Raw genomic sequence first — 21437 nt, forward strand, 5'->3', positions numbered from 1 at the left:
CCCTCGGTCCGTCAGTCCATCCGCCCGCCGTCCGCGCTCCCGAGCCAGCGCCGGGCGCGAGGCGGCGGTGGCGTGTGCTGACGTCATATGGGCCGCCCGCCCCCGATTGGCCGCGGCCGCCTCACCAGACCCCGAGCGGACGGGCGCGCGGGCGGGGCGGGGCGCGCGGAGGCCACGCCCCCAAGCGGCGGGCCGGGCAGGGTCACGTGACCCGCGGCCCCGCCACCGTCGCCCGCCTTAAAAGCTACACCGCGCGCCCCGCGCCCAGGGCCCAACTCCAAGCGGTCCGGGCCGTGGCCACTTTCCACAGCGAGTCCGCGCGCGGGCGCCCCTCGGACAGGTAGGTGGGGCGCGCTGGGGATGCCCCGGGGTCGATGCGGGCCGGCGCCGAGCTCGGGTCGGGAGCCGGGGATCCGGGCGCCCCCGGCCCGGCCCCGGGGCGGGGTTGCACCCCTGACCCCTGCGGGCCGGCTCAGTGCCCCCCTCCGTCCGCCGGCCCCGGGAACTTGGCGCAGCTCGCGGGCGGGGTCCGGGAAACTTTCGGGCTGGACGGGCCGGCAGTCGAGGTGCGTGCCCTGCTTCCGCGCAGAGCGGCGCAGCTGCTCCGGACACCTGGCCGCCCCCCTCCCCCGTCGGCGCACCGGCCAGGTGGGCTGAGGGGGGTGGGGGTAGCGTCCCCACCCGGCGGCCGTGAACTTGACGGGGTCCCGCCCCCTCCCCCTGCAGGAACGCCGGCCGGCGCCCGGGGACCGATGCCCAGGCTGGACGACCACTGCTGGAGCTGTTCCTGTGCTCAGGGCGCCAGGCACCGGAGCCTCCCGCGAGCCGGGCCCGGAGGGCTGGCGGCCAAAGTGGGGGACATGCTCGGCCCCGCGGCGCTGGCGGCCCGCCGCGGCCCGGACCCAGACCCCGCGCCGGCTCGCGGGCCTCGGAGCCCCGGGCCGGGGGGGCGCGGCGCTGGCGGCGGCCCCCCCGGCAGCTGGCACCACCACCTGGTGCAGAGAAGCCTGGTGCTGTTCTCGGTGGGGGTCGTGCTGGCCCTGGTGCTCAACTTGCTGCAGGTGCAGCGGAACGTCACCCTGTTCCCCGAGGAGGTCATCGCCACCATCTTCTCCTCGGCCTGGTGGGTGCCCCCCTGCTGTGGGACGGCGGCCGGTGAGTGGAGCGGGGTGGGAGGGGGGAGGTCCGGGGTTGGGGGGGGGGGGAGGTGGGCGCGCAGGGGCGGGGGCCGCGGGGGCGTCGGGCCGGGCTCCCGCCGACCTGGCCCCGGGGCCGCGCGCGGAGCCCGCCGCCCGCCGGGGATTGGCCGCCGCGGAACTGGTGAGCGGCGCGGCCGGGCTGCCATTGGCCGCGCGCGCCAACACGCTACCCGCGGGCCGCCGAAAACAAACCGTCACGTGGGCCGGCGGGCGGGGCGGGGCGCGGGTCAGGTGCGGGGGCGCCCGGCCGCTGTCAGCTGCGGGCGGGCGCGCGCGCCCGGTGCGCTCCCCCGGCCGCGCGCGTAGGAAGACCCGGCCGATCCGGGCCCAGAAGAGCGCTTGCTGCTTCTGTAGTCACGCGGCGCCCGTCGGCCGGCAGACACTCGCCAGGTGCGGGCTGCGGCCTCCGCTGAGCCCGCCCCTGCCCTCGGCGCAGGGGCCCGCTCCGGTGCGCGGAGCAAAGGTGCGTCTACGTGGGGCAGGGCCGCGCAGGTGCGGCGACGGGGGCGCCCCCCGCTGCTTGCTTTGCAGCCGGGCCGGCGTTCGCGGTCTGCTTATTACTTTGGATCTTCTGCGCTTTGCTTCCTTCGCGCCTGACAACAGCGCTCTCTGCCGGTGCTCCATTTTACAGATGTGAAAACTGAGTCACAGAGAGAGGCTAAGCGACTGGGTCTAAGGGCACACAGTACAGAGCAGGGCCACTGCTCACACCTCTGCGCACTGCCTGCCCGCAGTCGGGGTGTGTGTGCGGCGCACTGAGGAAACGCAGCACCTTCTGAGCACGCTCCCCGAAAACCGCCGGAGGGCCCAGGACTGGGAATGGGGAGCTGTGTTCTAGTGAGGACACATCCCTGGGGGGTACTGCACTTACTCCGCGGGCAGAATGTCTTCATCTTTGTTCTTAGAAAGGTAGGGTCCTGGGATGCCTGCGGGCGCAGTTGGTTAAGTGTCCGACCGCCTTGCGCTCAGGTTATGATCTCGAGGTTTGTGACTTCGAGCCCGGCGTCCGACCCTGCGCTGACAGCTGGGAGCCTGCAGCCTGCTTCTGATTCTGTGTCTCCCTCTGTCTCTGTCCCTACCCTGCTCACACACTCTCTCTCTCTCTCAAAAATAAATAAACGTTAAAAAAAAAAAAAAACAACTTAGGATCCTACTTTGCCTTTCTAAACCTTTAAGTAACACAGCTATACTATTAATTTTTTTTTTAACGTTTATTTACTTTTGAGACAGAGAGAGACAGCATGAACAGGGGAGGGTCAGAGAGAGAGGGAGACACAGAATCTGAACCAGGCTCCAGGCTCCGAGCTGTCAGCACAGAACCCGACGCGGGGCTCGAACTCACAAGCCGTGAGATCATGACCTGAGCCTAAGTCGGACGCTTAACTGACTGAGCCACCCAGGCGCCCCCATAGCTTACTATTAAATATCCTTTTTGAGATACTTACCTAGATGCAGATTGCATTTTTCATGCACATTTGGTACAGCAGTTTGTTTGAATCAAAAATTTGATTCTAAAAGTGAAATCGTTTAGTTTAGGCTTTCTTTGCAATTGCAGCCTGAAGGAATTCCAGGACTACCTGAAACACAATTTCTCTTACTACCCCCCCCTCGTATGTTTGTACCTGTTTCGCTTTTAACCTTCAAAGGTGAGATTAAATTGTAGCGAAATAAGTTACAGAATCATTTGCATTCCAGTTTTCAAATCTCCGAAACTGGACCTTGAGAAAATGTCGAATGAAATTGCAACCCGAGTTTCTAGAACCGAGCCTCTTGTTTCTCGGTTCAAGAGCCTGAAATACTTGCCTCTTTCATAGGACGCCAGGTGGATGTGCTCCCTGGCTTCCAAGCCTCAGCGTTTCAGTGACTTGACCAGCTGAACTTTGTGCCCCACAGTCGCTCCCGTGGGCCTGGATCCCCAGCAGCCCGCTTTGCTTCTGGCCTGGAACCCCACGCCCTTCCCCCGTCTAAATTCTCCTTATCCGATCCCATGCTTTAAAGTTCCGTGTCTGTAAAAACTCCCTAACTCCTCCCGACCACAGTAAGCTGTTGTAGTTACATAACCCTTATCACTTTACACATGAGAAAACAAACACGAGGATCCGGGTCCCGTCAGAGCCAGTGTGATCCTTTTGTTCTCAAGGACAACAAAAATGTAAAGTTAATCTTAATTAAAATACTGTATTCTGTAGCACATACGTTTTCTAGGGAAAGAACTGATTTGAGTAATATGTTAACAATTGCCACGTGGAAAGCCTATCACCTTGAAGCTGGCACAGTCTAACACTGTTTTGTTTCGTTTTAACAGCTGTTGTCGGCTTGCTGTACCCGTGCATCGACAGTCACCTTGGGGAACCCCACAAGTTCAAGAGAGAGTGGGCCAGCGTAATGCGCTGCGTAGCGGTTTTCGTTGGCATCAACCACGCCAGTGCTGTATCCTTCAGTGGGTTGTGCCGGGTCCAGAGCATTCTCGTGGGTTCCGTGTTGCAGCGTTTTGTGACTTTCAACGAGCGTCTTACTTTATGGGTCACTTGAATGGTCTCCTTCCAGCTATTCCGTTTTAAAGCGTGCCGCTTGGTTTATACTTAGCGAGAGTTTTCAGAGTTTTCGAAATGGTGCAGGGAGACTGTCAAAATAGTACCGGAAGCAGAGTGGACTTCTTTGTTCTGCCTTCTGTCAGACAGAATCTTCTGGTTCCTTGCAGTTGGTTTTGTAAATTCCCTCGTAGGTTCCTACCTCGCATCTTCCCTTGTGAAGATCTGGTTTCTGTGGCCCAGTGACCGGTGGCTGGGGGTTCCTCTTCTTGGGGCCACTGCTTCCAGAGGTTGGGAGAACCCCCTCCCTGGCCGTGACCATGAAGTTTCAGGGACCGACGTGGTGTTCTCTGGAGGAGCCTTTTTTTTTTTTTAAGTTTATTTACTTATTTTGAAAGAGTGTGTGTGCATGTGGGAGCGGAGGGGGGGCAGAGAGAGAATCCCAGGCAGGCTCTGTGCTGTCGCACGAGGCTCAGTCTCACACACCGTGAGATCAGGACTTAGCTGAAATCAAAGTCGGACGCTTAACCGAGCCCCCCGGGTGCCCCCGGAGTAGGGTTCCTAATGGAAGGTCCCCAAACTTCCAGAGTCCACGGGTGGAGTATGTTGCACAGACTTATGTTACGTGTCTGTTGTTAAGTGCATTTTTCAGGAAGATAGGCCATCGAGTACCAGGTCTCAGAAATTTGGGGTTTCTTTAGGAAGCCTAGGTCCTATCTTGAAATTTTAGGGAAAGGTACTTTAGAGTTACTGATTCTTAAATCGGCGCTACCTGTATTTTCTTGAAACGAGTTTCAGGAAGGGGTGTTACAGGCTAGCTTAGCTCTGACAAATCTGTGTTTTCACCACTTGACCAGCAGTGTTGTGATGAAAGGCAGCTAGCTGTGTCTCCATCAGGCGCAAGTGTGATTCTGCTGCCAACTGATGAGGTGTCTTTGAGGCGCCAAGAGAAGAGTGTTTGCTCCGTTCAAATTGCTAATAAAAACGAAAAACAGAATAGCGCCTCCAGGTGGCTTACCAGCAAAATACGTTGTTGTGTGCTCAGAATGCCGGCAGCCGCGGCGTTCAGAAAGTTTCCGGGTAGAATTGTGGGTTTAACCCAGTGATCAGAGAAGGGCCGTCCCTCTTGTATCCAGCAGATCTGGACACAGCCTGGGCAGGACTGTCGGATGGAGAATCTCATGCTACGTAACGAAAACACAAACGCGTGTGGGATCTGGAGGGGGTTGTTGTTGTTGACTTGTATTTGACGGCCTTAAACGTCGCTGAAGTTTCCTTAGCCTCGCGCCTCCAGAAACTGGATTTTGCCAATAACGTGCAGCTCTCCTTGACGTTAGCAGCCCTATCTCTGGGCCTGTGGTGGACATTCGACCGGTCGAGAAGCGGCCTCGGGCTTGGGATCACCATCGCCTTCCTGGCCACGCTGATCACTCAGCTGCTGGTGTATAACGGCGTCTATCAGTAAGCACGGGCTCCCGACTCCCGCCTTTGTCCCCGAGCTGTCACCTGACTCCCATGAAAAACACCCGCCAGGCTGGGCGGTCAGGTTGTATGCGCACACACGTGGCGTCGATTTAGGCAGGAGAGTCTCAAAAATGCATTTGCCGTTGATGCACACGTTAAAAACGTGCCGTTTAACCTGGGGGGCTTGCAGCAGTGGCGGCAAGCGCAGCATCCCGACGTGGCCCTCCCACGGCGTGTCGTGTCGTGTCGTGTGCCTCCCCGGTGAAGACAGTCCACCCGGAGGCGAGCCCGACTCGGGGAGGCCGAGTGCCCGGAGACAGGTCTCCTCCTCTGTTCTTTCTGCAGGTACACGTCCCCGGATTTCCTCTACATCCGCTCCTGGCTGCCCTGTATATTTTTCTCAGGAGGCGTCACCGTGGGCAACATAGGACGCCAACTGGCTATGGTACGTGAAGCAATCAGCTCTGCTGGCCTGCTGCAATCGCTTTATGTAATACAGTGTGATTTGTGTTGACGGATGTCTGGTTGGGACTCAAGAACAACAGTTACTAGAACAGCATACTCTTGAAAAAAAGTAGCTAACGGTCCCGAGGCAGTTCCTCGGTATGTGAAGCTTCGGGGATTTGTAAACGCGTGATGAGCCAGGAAGTAACCAGGGTTCCCGGGCAGCCCGTCCTGTTACAGGGCTGTTCGGTGACGGGTCTGAGCTCTCCATGGAAAGCGGCAGAGGAAAGTTACTGAGATGGTAACGGGAGTGGTTGGAAATGAGCCCCTCGCTGACGCCGCAGAGACCCCGCGCCCGGGTCGGGGCCTGGCCCAGCGAACACTGCCCTTCCCGGGACAGGTGGCCCCGGGGCGGCGTGGGGGGTGCCCCGCGTCGCCGCAGACCTCCCCCCTTCCCCCCCCCCCCCCATCACTGGGTAGATGGACTCCTCCAGCACGGAGCCGTGTCCTGAGAGCCGGAAAGGCAAATGAAGTCGGGAATAATTATGGCAGTTCTATTCCGTAGTTAAAAGTTTGCGTTTGAACACTTTAATAAGAGGAAATCCACTTTGGACACGTAAGCGTTCCTTGGCGTTGACTTAGACTCTGGGGCTTAAATAGAATGAACTGAAGGAAACCACGGAGACTTCTGAGGGCCATTGCCCTCAGAGATAAACCCTGGGGCTTGCTCAGAAAACGTATCTCGGTCCCTCACATGCTATTTTTAAAACAAGGCATTTATTAGTGCTGATACTCACCAGTGGGAGCTGAGTCTAAAGGCTACTCGGCTGGTTCACAAAAATAGAACTAATTTCAAAAAGATAGAATGTGTAGCGTGTCCCGCTGGTTCCTGAGTCCATCGTTCCGCCCTCTACCCCTGGAGGGTCTGTGGATCCCGCCCCAGAATGAGGACTCGATTAAAATACCCTTTCTGGCACCCGCAGTGAGGATCAGAGGATTTGACGTGTGTGTGTGTGTGTGTGTGTGTGTGTGTGTGTGTGTGTGTGTAGATGTATCTATAGACTTACATCTAGATTTTTGAGTGATTTCTATACTCAACATGGGGCTCGAACTCACAACCCCGAGATCAAGAGTCCCGCGCTCCACCTACTGGGCCAGCCAGGTGCCCCTTGACTGGGTCCTGTTAACACTGGCCGCAGCACCACATCAGACCTGTGCCCTGGCTCCCTCCCAGCCCCCCTGGCTGCTCTCCTCAGGAGACCCGGGCAGGTCACCGGTGCTTGTGCTGGTTCTTAGTCTGGTAGCTTCCATAGAGAACCCCTAATAGGGCTTCCAGGACAAAACCGTCCTCAGCCAGGGTAACCCTTCACAAAATTAAAATTTAATAACATTCAGCGAATTGTCGTTATTTGAGGTCAGTGTTCCTCGTGCGCGAAGACGTTTTTGAACCAGGTTTAGGACGTGAGCGCGTCTTCGGTAGAGGCGGAGGCTTCACACGTGTGCGAGTTGCAAGCGGCTGGAAACGGTGGGAGGAAACTTCTTTCAAAGGAGTCGCGCAAATCGTTACCTTTGAAAATACTACCGCTTGGAGACTGTCTCAGTAAACGATCCTGGGTGGGCCCCTGCAGTCGTTTGGGTGCAAATTTGGAAATTAAGTACAGGTTGTCGGGATGAGCGTAAGACGTGTTCCTGTCGTACGTCGAAACGAGGAAGGGCCACGATCCCTTCCCTCCCGGGTCATCAAATCTCCGCGCCCACCCCGCTCGCTCACTGTTTTTTCCACCCGTGAGAACGTAAGTCCTTCCCGCTGGGTCCCGCCCGCAAGGAGGGTGAGCTGAGACCTCGGGAGCGCGGGGCTCCCTTCCCCGGGACCAGTGGCGCCCCGGCCGCCACCCGCTGATACGGCTCCAGGGCAGGGGCTCAGCCTGGTCCTCGTCCTGTGTGTGGGTTTTCAGAGAGCAGGGGGCCGGAATCGTGGGCCCTCGACCCTGGGGGGCAGCACCCCCCCCCCCCCGGAGTTGGGGGATGGGGAGAGCAGGGTGTGCGGACGGTTAGACGTGGCGGCTTCTGGAGAGAACCGCACGCGGCCTTTACAGTGCGATTTTTCTGGTCGTGAAAGTTACGACGCGAACGTGACTGTCGTGGTCGTCCCCGGGCGAGGTGTGCAGGGACCCGTCCCACGGTCTGTGGAGCACGCCGTGCCTGCGGTCGCAGGGAAGCCTGGTCGCGGCGGCTCCTGAAGACCGGTCAGCTTACTCGGGGCACGACCGTGGCGCGAGGCTGCCGTGGACGTGGAAGGCGGGGTCCTCCCCCCACCGCCCCGGGTCTGTCGGCGGGTCCCTGCGTTCCGATTCTCTTGGCCTCCACCCCCGGAGGTGTGTGTGCCAGCCCCTCCCGAAAGCAGTGCATCTTCTATGTTGGTGCTCGGGGAAGGGCCTCTGCTCTCCAGCGGCCGGTGCCGTGGGCCCCTGAGCCCGGCGGCCCACCCCGTCCACTCTGCACCAGGGCGCTGCCCTCTGTGCCCTCTCGGCGGGCGCACAGACGGCCTGCTGAGCTCACGCTGCCACAGCATCAACAAGAGAAGCGCGTGAGGCCAAAATTGTGTTCTTTGTGGGAATGGAATCGGGGGTGTCAGAAATCGAATGGTCTCAGGCTGCGTCAGGACCAAAGGGTGAGGTGCGCGCTCCGAATAAACGTTTCCCTGCCTCGCTGTGTTTTCACGGGGCCTCCTTTTTCGGGGGGCTTCTCCCCCCGACCCCCACCCACCCCCCGGCACTGGCAGGAGGTGGTCCCCATGGGCTGGAGGCGTCGAGGGCCTGCAGGTGCCTCCCGCGGCCCGGCCCCGATTCTGCGGCGCCCAGGGCAGCGCGCTCTGTCGAGTGAGCCCCCCGGCCGCCCCCAGGGCAGCGCTGAGGCCCGTGCACCCCAACAGCCTGGGGGAGACGGCCCCGTTCTGCAGGTCTGTGTGTTGGGGTCCCCGAGTGGTGAACCTTGGAGCTTTGCTCTTACCGCTCTTGTTGTGGCTTCTTGAAAGGCGACACTGTGACAGGGTGGGCCCTTGCTGGAAGCTTCATCATCGAGGACACAACTACCTTTAAAAGGACAAGTTAAAAGAGGTGCTTTAAAGAGAGAGGATACTTGCACCTACGACCTTAATTATTCTCTCTTCAGAGAAATGAAAAAGTAACAGCTTTCTGTAAAAACAGGCCTACTCTTTGCCAAAATTCGAAAACTCGTTTCCGCCCTTCAAACCCAGGAAGCTGCTGGATGTGTCGGGTGGGACCGGCCCGGCCCCGTCCTTGGGCCCTGCCCGCAGCTCGGTCGAGCTGTCTCTTTCCCACAGGCCTTTGCACTCGAGCTGTTTGCGTGAAAAATGAACCCGGTTTGGTATTTTAGGGGCGGCATCTAAGAAGGAACTCCACCAAGTGGGGCTTTTGTGACGGACGTGCCTTGAGTGAGGAACATGAAGACGGGGGCCCTGCTCAGGCCAGCCCTGCCCACACCTGACCCAGTGTCACCGGGGGCGCCTGCCCTGTGCATCCCTGCCCCGACTCCATCTGGGTTCTAGAATCCTCTTCTGTCCTTCCCCGCGGCCCCCTCCCTGAGGAAGAAACGTTAATTACCAGAAGGATGGCCACGTCCACAAGCCACAGGTGGGCTTTGCTTGTGGTTCAGTGGTTCGCGTGGCTTTTTCTGCGTGGTATTTGTTGTCAGCCCGGCGTTGAAAAGGAAATGATGAGTCTATAGCATAATTTTTTTTTTCCAACGTTTTTTATTTGTGGGACAGAGAGAGACAGAGCATGAACGGGGGAGGGGCAGAGAGAGAGGGAGACACAGAATCGGAAACATGCTCCAAGCTCTGAGCCATCAGCCCAGAGCCCGACGCGGGGCTCGAACTCACGGACCGCGAGATCGTGACCTGGCTGAAGTCGGACGCTTAACCGACTGCGCCACCCAGGCGCCCCTATAGCATAATTTTATAGAAATTTCTATTTATCGCTATTCGTAGCTTCAGGTTTTTTAAAAAGCTAAGGCTTCAAACTGCTTCCAGTAGATGCCTGCTTGCCGCCGGGCTGCCCCGGCCTCGGCTGTTGAACTTGCCTTTCCTGTTTGTGATTGACCCGATCAGCTGCAACACGGATAACGCGGGTGTTCTGTTCGAGGGTGAATTAACACTCGCTGTGCACGGGTGTGCATTTTCGTTGTCGGCTGATTTCACCTTTTATAACAACAGTTTGAAGCGGGACCTGGTGTTAGCCCATTTTAAAGATGGGGAAACGGAGGCTTGGGAAGGTTAACGGCTCGCCCGGTGGGTGCAGGGGTGTGAGGCGGGCTGGGCGGGAGTACGCACCACACCTGTGCCCTTCTTGCTTCTTGTGCGCTGCTCCCTCCCCGTGGCTCTTCCGTGGGGCGCGGCCCCTCCCACCCCTGGACACGCTGCTCTCGGGTCGCGCGAGTGCAGTGCCCGGCCCAGGCTGACCCGTTACCTCTCGCCAGCGGTCACTCGTGTTCATACAGAAATGCCAGACCTGATCTTAGTCTCCCGTGGGCCGTGGACTCCAGGCCTGTTCTCTGCATGTCTCGGCAGGAGCATGGGCCTCCTCCCAGCGCGTGGTGGGTCAGCCCCCGGGTTCCCGTGGGTGACGTTTGTTCGGGACCATCCTCGTGTCTGTGGTTGTCAGTTCATGATGCTTTCGGGCGACCAGTTGTGAACAGAAGTTGTGCTTCCCTGGGGGAGGAATGAGCACCCCAGAACCTCTGGCGGCCTCCACACCCCCACGGCACTCCCCACGGGTCCGGATACACGCAAGGTCTCAGCCTTTTGTAGTTGACTCGTAATGGTCAGCCCTGCGGTCTGGTGGCCAGACGGGGAGGCCGGCGGGCACCCCATACTCAGGGCAGGAAGTGTTCGCCGCGGGTGTTCCCGTGCCCATCAATAGCTTTGTGGCCTCGGGAACGGCATCGGCCCTGCTCGTCCATCAGCGGGACGCCCGTCCTCCAGGGAGGAGTCCCCGGCAGGGCCTGGGGGGCGGTGGGCACCTGCGGGTGAGGGTCCCGTGAGGAAGTGGGGTGCAGAGTGTTTCTGTGTCGAGGGAGGCAGAGTCGTCACTCTGCGTCCTAAAGCAACACCTGTTTCGGGCCCCTGTCTCCCCAGGCAGCAGAGGGGAGAGGAGCAGCGGAGAAGCGGGGGTCCGTGCAGGTGGGGGGCAGAGACCCCCTCACGGGAGCAGACCCATCCTGCACAGAGCAGCATGCTGCCTTAGACCTCAGGGAGCCACAGCCCCCGGGCCCCGTCCCACCGCCGGCCGCCTCCCTGCAGGTGTGGGCTTGATCTCCACCCGCACAGCAGCTTCACTGAGGGCCGTCCACGCCCGTGTCACCTGACGGTCCCTGGTCCGCCAGGTGGGATGGGTAGCTCCCGGCCGGGGGCAGTGAGGAGGGCCCGGGCCGCCGTCTCCCACACTTCCGTCGCCATCACCTCCTGCGTCAAGGCGGTTTCTCTTGGCCTCTCAGGGTCCACGCGGGGCTCCCTGCAGTGTGCACGCACGTGGTGCTGACCAGCGGCCACTCTTTCTCCACACAGGGTGTTCCCGAGAAGCCACACAGCGACTGAGTCTCAAAAGCCACTGAAGAAAAGCACGATTTGGGAAGAAAACCTGTGACCTTGGATTGTGACAAAGATGATCTTTCTCCTCCGTGATCTGTTTAGATTGGGTGACTGTCCCCGTGACTCCCGGAAAAAGAAGTCCCCTGTTCCAGAGCGGCAAGCGAGGGGAACCGCCGATGTCCAAGCGGACCTGCGCCACACGCCCGTGCCTGCGTCCGCTCCGACGGGGCGGGGGTTCAGGCAGGCACGGCTTCCCGAGTATTCGATCTCATTTATGTTATTAAAAGCAAGTTGCCATATTTCAAAGCCTTGAACTAAAGCCTAATTACCAGCTCTTGGTTTCGTATCCGTGCCCACAAGGGATAGCTTGATGGTGCTTTAACAAAGGTGAAGTGTGGTCTAATAGGAACCGTATTTATCCAAGAGATTTTTTTTTTAAATAGGGTTGTGTAAAAAGAGAAGCGGCCGGGAGCCCCGGGAGGCCCGCTCCCGCCGTCGCGGCGCGGAGACCCTTCGCGCCCCGTTCCCCCCCGCGGAGCCCTGTGTAGACAATCTCACCGAGCGCAGAAGGCAGCGAAGGCCGCGGCTCTCCACTGTGACCTGCTGGAATTCTCACCTCCGTATTTGCGAAGTTTCATCCCAAATCCACAGTCCTCTAAGAGGGAACGCCTGTCTGCCGTGTATTCTTAGCCAGAATTGTCTGTCGTTTCTTTAATCCTCCAGAGCAGAGATGACGATTTTTCCGCAGCCCTATGGAATTTGCAATCTGTGATTGCCTTGTAAAAAGAACCGTGCACATATCACCACGTTGAACATTTGGTGTTTCTAAATACTCAAAGATCTCGGTGAGCACAATGTATTCACTTAATGGCATAGACCATAGTAGACCCGCTTGGCGAGGGTTGGGTCTCACACTTCAAGTGCAATGTATCTGAAAACCAATCTGAGCCTTGTATTCTCTTAAATATTTATTTTCTTTTTTTTAACGTATGAGATGTTAAAGAGGGATTCTCCATTCATTTCAGTGCTGCATGGAGGCAAAATTCAGCAATAATTTCTTTCAGTTATGAAGTTACTCTGTTGTGCCCTCCACTGAGCCCTGGTCCTTTGAAATACTCCAGTTTTGTGGGTTTAGTAGACTTGTAATTTTTACTGACAAATTTACCTTTTTTATATTTTGCAATTTAAATGTTTTTGTTTTAAATTTTTTGTGAAGCGATTTCATGAAGAGACTCCTTTTGACTAGACGCAGGCAGTCGGCGGGACGGGGGTCGGCGCCCTTGGCGCCTGTGGCCACGTGTGCTTGGCCTCGTCCGCGCGATGGGTTTGTGGTTCCTTTGTTCTGCGAAAAACGCCTTGGAGTAAATTTTCGGTGGCTGTGTAGCTGATTTGTTTTCAAGGAATTTTGTCTAAAAGAAAACGGGGCCATTCCGCACCTCGAAATGACCCCTACGCGTTTTCTGAAAAACCGGAAGTTATTAGGTGAAAGCAGTAATTGACTCTTTAAAATATACTTGATCATGTACAAACAATAAGTATTTTTTTTCTCTTAAACTGGAAGTAAATCTCTGTTAGGAATAATGTAGCCAAAAAAATGTGAATCCGAAGAATTTTTTTGCCAATACTTTATAGCAAGTATATGAACCAAAGTGATTTGAGTTTGTAAAAATGTAAAATACTATGAACAAAATTTGCACTATCTGAGATATGGACATCTAGTGAGGTTCACATTCGCACTAAGTTTTCAGCGTTGTGTTCTTTTTCCATTCGTTTGTTACTTTTATTAAAGGTTCAAAACCAACCATCATATTTATGAGTTTTTCTTTAAAGGCGGGGGGGCTTCTCTGTAGGATGTTAGAAGGTGAAATGGAGAACTGTTTTATAGCTCTTCAAATTTGACTACGTTTCTGTACAGCCTCTTGGGAAAACCCCACTTGAGTGTATTTTCTGTCACGGTGGAAGGCGACAGGCGGTAGTGGCCATGTTCACACCCCCTGCCCCCCACCCCTTGCCCTCCTCCCTGACTCAGGGAAAGCCAGGCACCTGCTGTGCCTTCCTCTGCCCTCTCCCAGGAGCACTGTGCACAGTCGGTCTTGGGGTGACAGGGCCCCTTCTCCCCATTCAGATGGGTGTCCCAGGGGCTCTGGGCTCCCAGCAGACAGAGCCCGGGAAGAAGGGGAACGTGCTGAGTGCCCGCCAGCAAGGCAGGCCTGTCCCTCCCCACAGAGACTCCAAATGCTGCCTGAGTCCAATTCATGTGGCTCCAACATGGGATCAGCCACACCGACCCCGTCCATACCTGTGTTTGAGGGGAAGTCCGGGGAGTGGGGCGCTTCCTGGACCATCTGGTCAACAAGGGAGGAATCCTGTCGTCCCATTTCATTGCGGGCCGGGCACCCAGTCACGCAGATTCCTCGTCCCCACTGTCGGAGGCCCAAGCAAGGCTGAGTGCGGGAACCCGGGACGGGCACGAAGGTGCTGTGTTTACTCAGCTGGTTTTCAGAGTCACTTGTAACCTCACGTAAAGAGTGTTTCTGGAGATGGAAGACCGGCACCCGACTCAAGTCGCCCAGTGTCCCGGCACTGCCCTGGCCTTGAATTCCAGGCACCCCCACCACCGTGCTGGTAAAAAGGGAAGGGGACCGGCTTAAATCTAAACCTGTCTTTTCTCTTTCGTGTGTTAAGATAGACCTAACAACCCTCGCTGTATGAGAGTTTCAGCTTTTGTCTTTATGTTGTGAACTGTTAATACGGACATTACAATTCGGCTCCAATATATATTATGCGCTAAGACTCTGGCCCACTCCCCACGAAGCTACCGTCAGGCTTGCCCTTGAAAAGGAGGTGGGTTGATGCGCAATAAATTGGCCACGGGAGGGATTTCCTGTTGATCCCTGAGTACGGCCAAAATATGTAGAGAAACACACATGAAACGGATCCAATCCCAACCCCTAATCCTGGCGCTCTGTGGATTTTCTTCATGAGATTCACGCCGGAGAGATTTACCCGAGCATTTCTAGAAACACCTGCAAGTGCTGGGCATGAGGTCGGCTGGAAAGAACAAGTGGGCAGAGTGCTGCGGGGGCGGGGTCCTGCCGGACTCCTGATTTTGAAGACAAAATGGCCCACGTGACAAGGGGTATTTCTTTTTTTTTTTAACGTTTATTTTTGAGAGAGAGAGAGAGAGTGTGTGTGTGTGTGTGTGTGTGTGAGCGGGGGAGGGGCAGAGAGAGAGGGAGGCACGGAATCCCAAGCAGGCTCCCGGCTCCGAGCTGTCAGCACAGAGCCCGACGCGGGGCTCGAACTCACGGACCGTGAGATCATGACCTGATCCCAAGTCAGAGGCTCAACCGACTGAGCCGCCCGGGCGCCCCGACAAGTGGTGTTTCTTTACCATGTCCGTTTATTGGACACTGAATTTGGCGAAGTGTTTTGGCACCTGTTTTCCTAGTTCGCCACGGCGCCTTGTTCCTTCCGATGCACGTTCTCAAGTTCGGGAGCACGGGGAAGACACGCGCTCAGTCCACGCAAGGAGTCTTCTCGCTGTGTCTCTGAGAGGCCGTCCGTTTGCGGTTGTGCGGTGTAGCGTTTTCATCCTTCAGACCTCGGCCAGCGTCGCCCTCTTCCCGCAGCACGTCCATCCCTGGAGCTCCTGGGGCCGCAGGGCCCTGTCCTCGCCAGCCGTGAGCCCGCCAGGGGGAGGCTGCCCCGCCGTCCTGTTCCGCGCCTGGCCTGGCCTCGGACACTCGGCCGGACGAATGCCGAGTAAACGAATTCATTCATTCGCTCGGACCCCCGTCCGCCCACGCGCCGCCGTGCCCGGCCCTTCCCGCGTGGGCTCGCCAACCTGCCAACGCCATCCCGAACTCGCTAGGGTCTCGGTGGCGCCCGAGTTTCCTGTCAGTCACCTTTGTTGCAAAGACCCAACGAGGGCAGGGCAGGTGTGGGGCTAAGCTGGGAGAAAGCTCTCTGGGTGAGGAGAGCGGCTGTGCCCCTAATGAGCGGCTTCCTCCCTGACTCCTGGTTCCTGCAGCCGGCCTGGGGGGGGGGGGGGGGGTGGGTGCGGAGGGAGGGGTGCGGGCCCTGCTCAGACAGCCTGCTGGAATCAATAGCCCTCCACAAGTCCGGCCTGTCGGGCCGGTTCTGGGGTTTGCGTCCTCCCGCTCCATCACACGTCACTATCCGTCTCCCTCGGACGCCCCGCCAGCTGGCCGAGCCGTCTGGAAAAAGGTCAGCATGCCAACAAGTCACGGGAAAGATCATTTCAGAGTTTCACGCGTCCAAAGGAGGGAGAGTCTGCAGGTTATTTCCCATTATGGGGTTAGCAGCAAGCTTCCAGTCCTTTTAAAAATCTGGGCACACGGAGCAGCCCCGTCTGGGGGCTTCTCATTGAAATTGTTGCATCTTTTAAGAGGCACATAAAGGAGTTTGCAGGTGTACTGTTGGTCATTTAAAACCATCAGGAATGACAATGACGGTAGGTGTTTTCATAATAGTGAAAGAGGGAGGGAGGTTGTTAAACACCCAGGCACCTGACATTATGAACCCGTCTTTAACGCAAAAAAGCCTCCCTCTTCCCAACACTTCAGAATGTGACCTTGTTTGGAAAGAGGATCCTTGCTGTTGTGAGCGAGGGAAGACAAGGTCACGAGGGTGGGCCCTGATCCAGCAGGACGGGTGTCCTTGCCCAAGGGGGGGGAATCGTAGACGCAGACCAGCGAACAGAGGATGGTCGGGGAAGCACGGAGAGGATGCCGCGTGCTGCCGGGCTCTGCAGCGATGTGTCCACACCCAGGGAGGACGGAGGCTGGGACATGTCCTGCCCCCGTGCCTTCGGGGGGACGGCGATCCCGTGACACGTTGGCCCAGACCCCAGAACCCGAGATACTAAATCTGTTCGTGTCCTGTCTCCTACAACAACGTTGACTTTTCCAGAAGCACAGGAGACCTGCTGGTCTGCATACTTACTTGCCCACTTCATCCAGACTTCTGGGCGTCTCCCAAGCTAGACCCAAAGTCCTTTTTTCTCCAGTACAAGTGTATTGAAATCTATTCCAAATCATCCGAACCATCCTAAGGTAGGATATTCACGCTGTATTATAGATAGTTGGAAATGACAGTACGATTCACTTTTCGATTGCTGTCATTTGGAACGTGGAGACGCTTCATTTCCCAGGCAGTGGTGGAGAAATGGACGGAGAACCCGCAAAGCCAGTCCAGGGCTTGGGAGCCAGACTCTGAAAGGCTGTACACGGTCAGCAAGGAAGAGTTTGCCGGCCTGTGTGGACGTGAGTGGCTCAGATTAAAGTTAGCGCTAACCAGGTAGCGTGTCAACGGCCAGTGTCAGATTGTCCCGCTGGGATCCGTCAGTCTCCTCTCTGCAGCTGGCCCTGAGGACGACAGACTCCGGAAAACAAAACAGTGAAAGCTCAGGCCCAGGCCCCTCTCCCCCGCCCCCCGGGGAACCTCACCCCAGGCCCAGCCCGGCTCCGCTCGGCAGCCAGATCCCTGCCCTTCCCAGGGGCCCGAAGACGCGGGGCCCGTGGGAAGACCTGGCTGGAATTCTCTTCTGTTACTGGGAATGCAGTCACACTGGAGGCGGGAATGTCTTAGGAACCATCCACATCTGCCCCTCCGCTGCACAGGTGAGGGGCTGGAAGCCCGAGGGGACACCGAACCTGCCGTGTCCGAGCGTGGCCTCTCCCAGCTCCTCCGTCCAGCCCCAGCTCTTCCTCCCACTGGTGCATCCCAGTGCTGACCTCTGGGCCGGGCACTGCTCCTATGAGCAGCCGCCGGTGTGGCCAAGCAAGCAGGGACTGCTGTCCCCCGGGCTCCCCGTCGCCCTCCTTCCCCTGCACTGGGGCACTCTGTCGTAATAACGGTGGGGTGTGGGTTATGCTTGTTGGGCTCCCGTTGTGAGCACTGTGTGCCCTAATTCACATCACCGGGCTTCCCCCAAGTAGCCTGTGCCCTCCTGGAACAGAGCCCTGCCCCCCTCCCTAGCCACATCCCCCACCCCAGGAGCTGAAGCTCTGACCTTGACCTTACTGATGGCAGAAACGTGATTACGGGGAGGGTCGTGCCTTTCTCACCACCCTCCTGGCTCTGAGGATTTCTCCTGGAGCTTCCTGGTGCTATGAGCCTGAGCCCATCCCATGGCACAGACCCGTGAGTTCTGCTCCCTCTTCCCGAGGGCCACCCTGTCCCACAGGCTTTGCTCTGCTGTGCCCAGCTGACGTCACTCTGCTCTCTCCTGCAGTGGAGACGAGGAAAGGCAGACCAGGATATTGGCTCTAAGACCAGATTCAAGTCCAGGGCTGCATCCTTTCCTAGCTACACACACTTGGCTGATGAATTTTCAGCGTCCCACTCTCCTTATCTGTAAAATGGGCACAATAATAGTACCTATCTCGTGGAGTTGTTATAGCCTGGCAAGAGCATGAGCTAAACAAATGTTAACTACTGTCGGCATCGCCATCATCACCACCATCGCCACCACCTCTATCACCATCACTACCTTCACCACCCTCACCACCGTGACATCATCATCACCACCACCATCACCATCACCACCATCACCACCACCATCATCACCATCACCACCATCACCATCATCACCATCGCCACCATCGCCACCATCACCATCATCACCATCATCACCATCATCATCACCATCACCATCATCACCACCATCACCATCATCACCATCACCACCATCACCACCATCACCATCATCACCATCATCACCACCACCTCTATCACCATCACTACCTTCACCACCCTCACCACCGTGACATCATCATCATCACCACCACCATCACCATCATCACCACCACCATCATCATCATCACCATCACCATCATCACCATCATCACCATCGCCACCATCACCATCATCACCATCATCACCCTTGCCACCATCACCACCATCACCATCATCACCATCATCACCACCACCTCTATCACCATCACTACCTTCACCACCCTCACCACCGTGACATCATCATCATCACCACCACCATCACCATCATCACCATCATCATCACCATCACCACCATCACCATCATCACCATCACCACCATCACCACCATCACCATCATCACCACCACCTCTATCACCATCACTACCTTCACCACCCTCACCACCGTGACATCATCATCATCACCATCATCACCATCATCACCATCACCACCATCACCACCATCACCATCATCACCATCATCACCACCACCTCTGTCACCATCACTACCTTCACCACCCTCACCACCGTGACATCATCATCATCACCATCATCACCATCACCATCATCATCACCATCACCACCATCACCATCATCACCATCACCACCATCACCACCATCACCATCATCACCACCACCTCTATCACCATCACTACCTTCACCACCCTCACCACCGTGACATCATCATCATCACCATCATCACCATCATCACCATCACCACCATCACCACCATCACCATCATCACCATCATCACCACCACCTCTGTCACCATCACTACCTTCACCACCCTCACCACCGTGACATCATCATCATCACCATCATCACCATCACCATCATCAGCACCATCAGCACCATCACCATCACCACCATCACCACATCACCATCACCACCATCACCACCATCACCACCATCACCATCATCACCATCACCACCATCACCATCATCACCATCACCACCATCACCATCACCATCATCACCATCGCCACCATCACCATCATCACCACCATCACCATCACCACCATCACCATCATCACCATCGCCACCATCGCCACCATCACCATCATCACCATCACCACCATCACCACCATCACCATCATCACCATCACCATCATCACCATCACCACCATCACCACATCACCATCACCACCATCACCACCATCACCACCATCACACCATCACCACCATCACCATCACCACCATCACCACCACCACCATCACCACCATCACCACCATCACCATCATCACCATCACCACCATCACCACATCACCACCATCACCACCATCACCACCATCACCACCATCACCACCATCACCACCATCACCACCATCACCATCACCACCATCACCACCATCACCACATCACCACCATCACCACCATCACCACCATCACCATCACCACCATCACCACCATCACCACCATCACCACCATCACCATCATCACCACCATCACCACCATCACCATCACCACCATCACCATCACCATCATCACCATCGCCACCATCGCCACCATCACCATCATCACCATCACCACCATCACCACCATCACCATCATCACCATCACCACCATCACCATCACCACCATCACCATCACCACCATCACCATCACCACCATCACCATCACCACCATCACCACCATCACCATCGCCACCATCACCATCATCACCATCACCACCATCACCACCATCACCATCATCACCATCACCATCATCACCATCACCACCATCACCACCATCACCACCATCACCATCACCATCATCACCATCACCACCATGACCATCACCACCATCACCACCATCACCACCATCACCATCACCACCATCACCACCATCACCACCATCACCATCACCACCATCACCATCACCACCATCACCATCATCACCACCATCACCACCATCACCATCACCACCATCACCATCATCATCACCATCACCACCATCACCATCGCCACCATCGCCACCATCACCATCACCACCATCACCATCACCACCATCACCACCATCACCACCATCACCATCATCACCATCACCATTACCGTCACCACCATCACTATCACCATCACCACCATCACCATCACCATCATCACCATCATCACCATCGCCATCATTGCCACCATCACCACCATAGCCACCATCGCCATCACCACCATCACCATCATCGCCACCATCACCACCATCACCATCATCACCATCATCACCACCATTGCCACCATTGCCATCATCACCACCACCATCATCATCACCATCACCACCATCACCATCATCACCATAGCCACCATCGCCATCACCACCATCACCACCATCGCCATCATCACCATCATCACCACCACCATCACCACCACCTCTACCACCATCACTACCCTCACCACCCTCACCGCCATGACATCATCATCACCACCACCACCGTCACCACCACCATCATCATCTCTTTGCTCCTTTTGTTTGCTCTACTCTGCTTTGCCTGGCTACTATGGCCATCTATAGAGAAGCCCACCAGAAGAATTTTATAGCCTACTTTACAGGACCCTACTTCTGATTTCTAGAATTACAATCCTGAAGCATAAATGCACAAAAATAGAAATAACAAATTTTACCTGGAGAAGTAAAAATAATAATCCTTCTTAAGATGGAGAAGTGGACAGAGTTTCAGCACTCGTAAGCAAGCATTTATGTTTAACTAGTTAGCTAACCAACTATCATCTCTCTCCCTACCTATTTCTCTAAACCTTATAAATATTAAACCTTATTTTTCTGGTTAAAAAAACTGTAATAGTAATATCCTTTCCTTCTGAAAATGCCATATAGAAATGGATAAAAAAAATTAGAATTCTCTCCTCCCACTTTTACTTCCAGGAGTAAGTACAATGTGGTGTGTATACTTCCAGGTCTTTTCTGATAACACAAATAGTAAGAATAATACATATAGTGGGGTACCTGTAGCTCTGTCCCCATTAAACACTAACTCCCATCCTGCACCCTCAGCTCCTGGCGCCTGCCATCCTATTTTGTGTCTTAAATCTGATTACTCTAGGTGCCTCATATAAAGGGAATCACATGTCCTTCTATGACTGGCTTATTTCACTCAGCATAATTACCTCAAGGTTCATCTATGCTGTCGCAGGGGTCACAATGTCCTTCCTTTTGAAGGCTGAGTAACGTTCCATTGCTTGAATGGACCACATCTTGTTTATCCATTTGGCAAATGCCCGTTGATGGACGCTTGGGTTGCTTCCAACGCTTGGCTATCAAGAAGAACGCTGCTATGAGGGTGTTGTATAAAGATCGCATTGAGACCCTGCTTTCAATTCTTTTGAGTATATACCCAGAAGCAGGATTGCTGGGTCACATGGTAGTTCTTCTTAAAATTTTTTGAGACATCTCTACACTGTTTTCCACCATTTTACAATCCTACGAGCGGTGCAGAAGGGTTCCAACTTCTCACATCCTTGCCAACACT

General features: G+C 55.9%; 1 protein-coding gene across 1 annotated transcript; it reads left to right on the forward strand.

The window, feature by feature from the left end:
• The first annotated feature begins 204 nt into the window (after positions 1 to 204).
• On the forward strand, positions 205 to 13047 carry INSIG1 (insulin induced gene 1). The gene is made up of 6 exons (XM_043590494.1): positions 205 to 340; positions 727 to 1155; positions 3505 to 3629; positions 5025 to 5191; positions 5540 to 5639; positions 11223 to 13047. The coding sequence occupies exons 2-6, from the start codon at positions 753 to 755 to the stop codon at positions 11250 to 11252; spliced, it is 825 nt and encodes a 274-aa protein (XP_043446429.1). The 5' UTR covers positions 205 to 340; positions 727 to 752; the 3' UTR covers positions 11253 to 13047.
• Positions 13048 to 21437: the final 8390 nt, after the last annotated feature.

The sequence above is a fragment of the Prionailurus bengalensis genome, chromosome A2 (assembly GCF_016509475.1).
Source record: "Prionailurus bengalensis isolate Pbe53 chromosome A2, Fcat_Pben_1.1_paternal_pri, whole genome shotgun sequence".
Taxonomy (NCBI): Eukaryota; Metazoa; Chordata; class Mammalia; order Carnivora; family Felidae; genus Prionailurus; species Prionailurus bengalensis.

Coding starts and splice junctions, on each gene's coding strand:
- INSIG1 (XM_043590494.1), top strand. CDS start 753: ATGCCCAGGCTGGACGACCACTGCTGGAGCTGTTCCTGTGCTCAGGGC. Junction 3,630..5,024: donor GCATCAACCACGCCAGTGCT/GTATCCTTCAGT, acceptor TCGCGCCTCCAG/AAACTGGATTTTGCCAATAA. Junction 5,192..5,539: donor GTGTATAACGGCGTCTATCA/GTAAGCACGGGC, acceptor TTCTTTCTGCAG/GTACACGTCCCCGGATTTCC.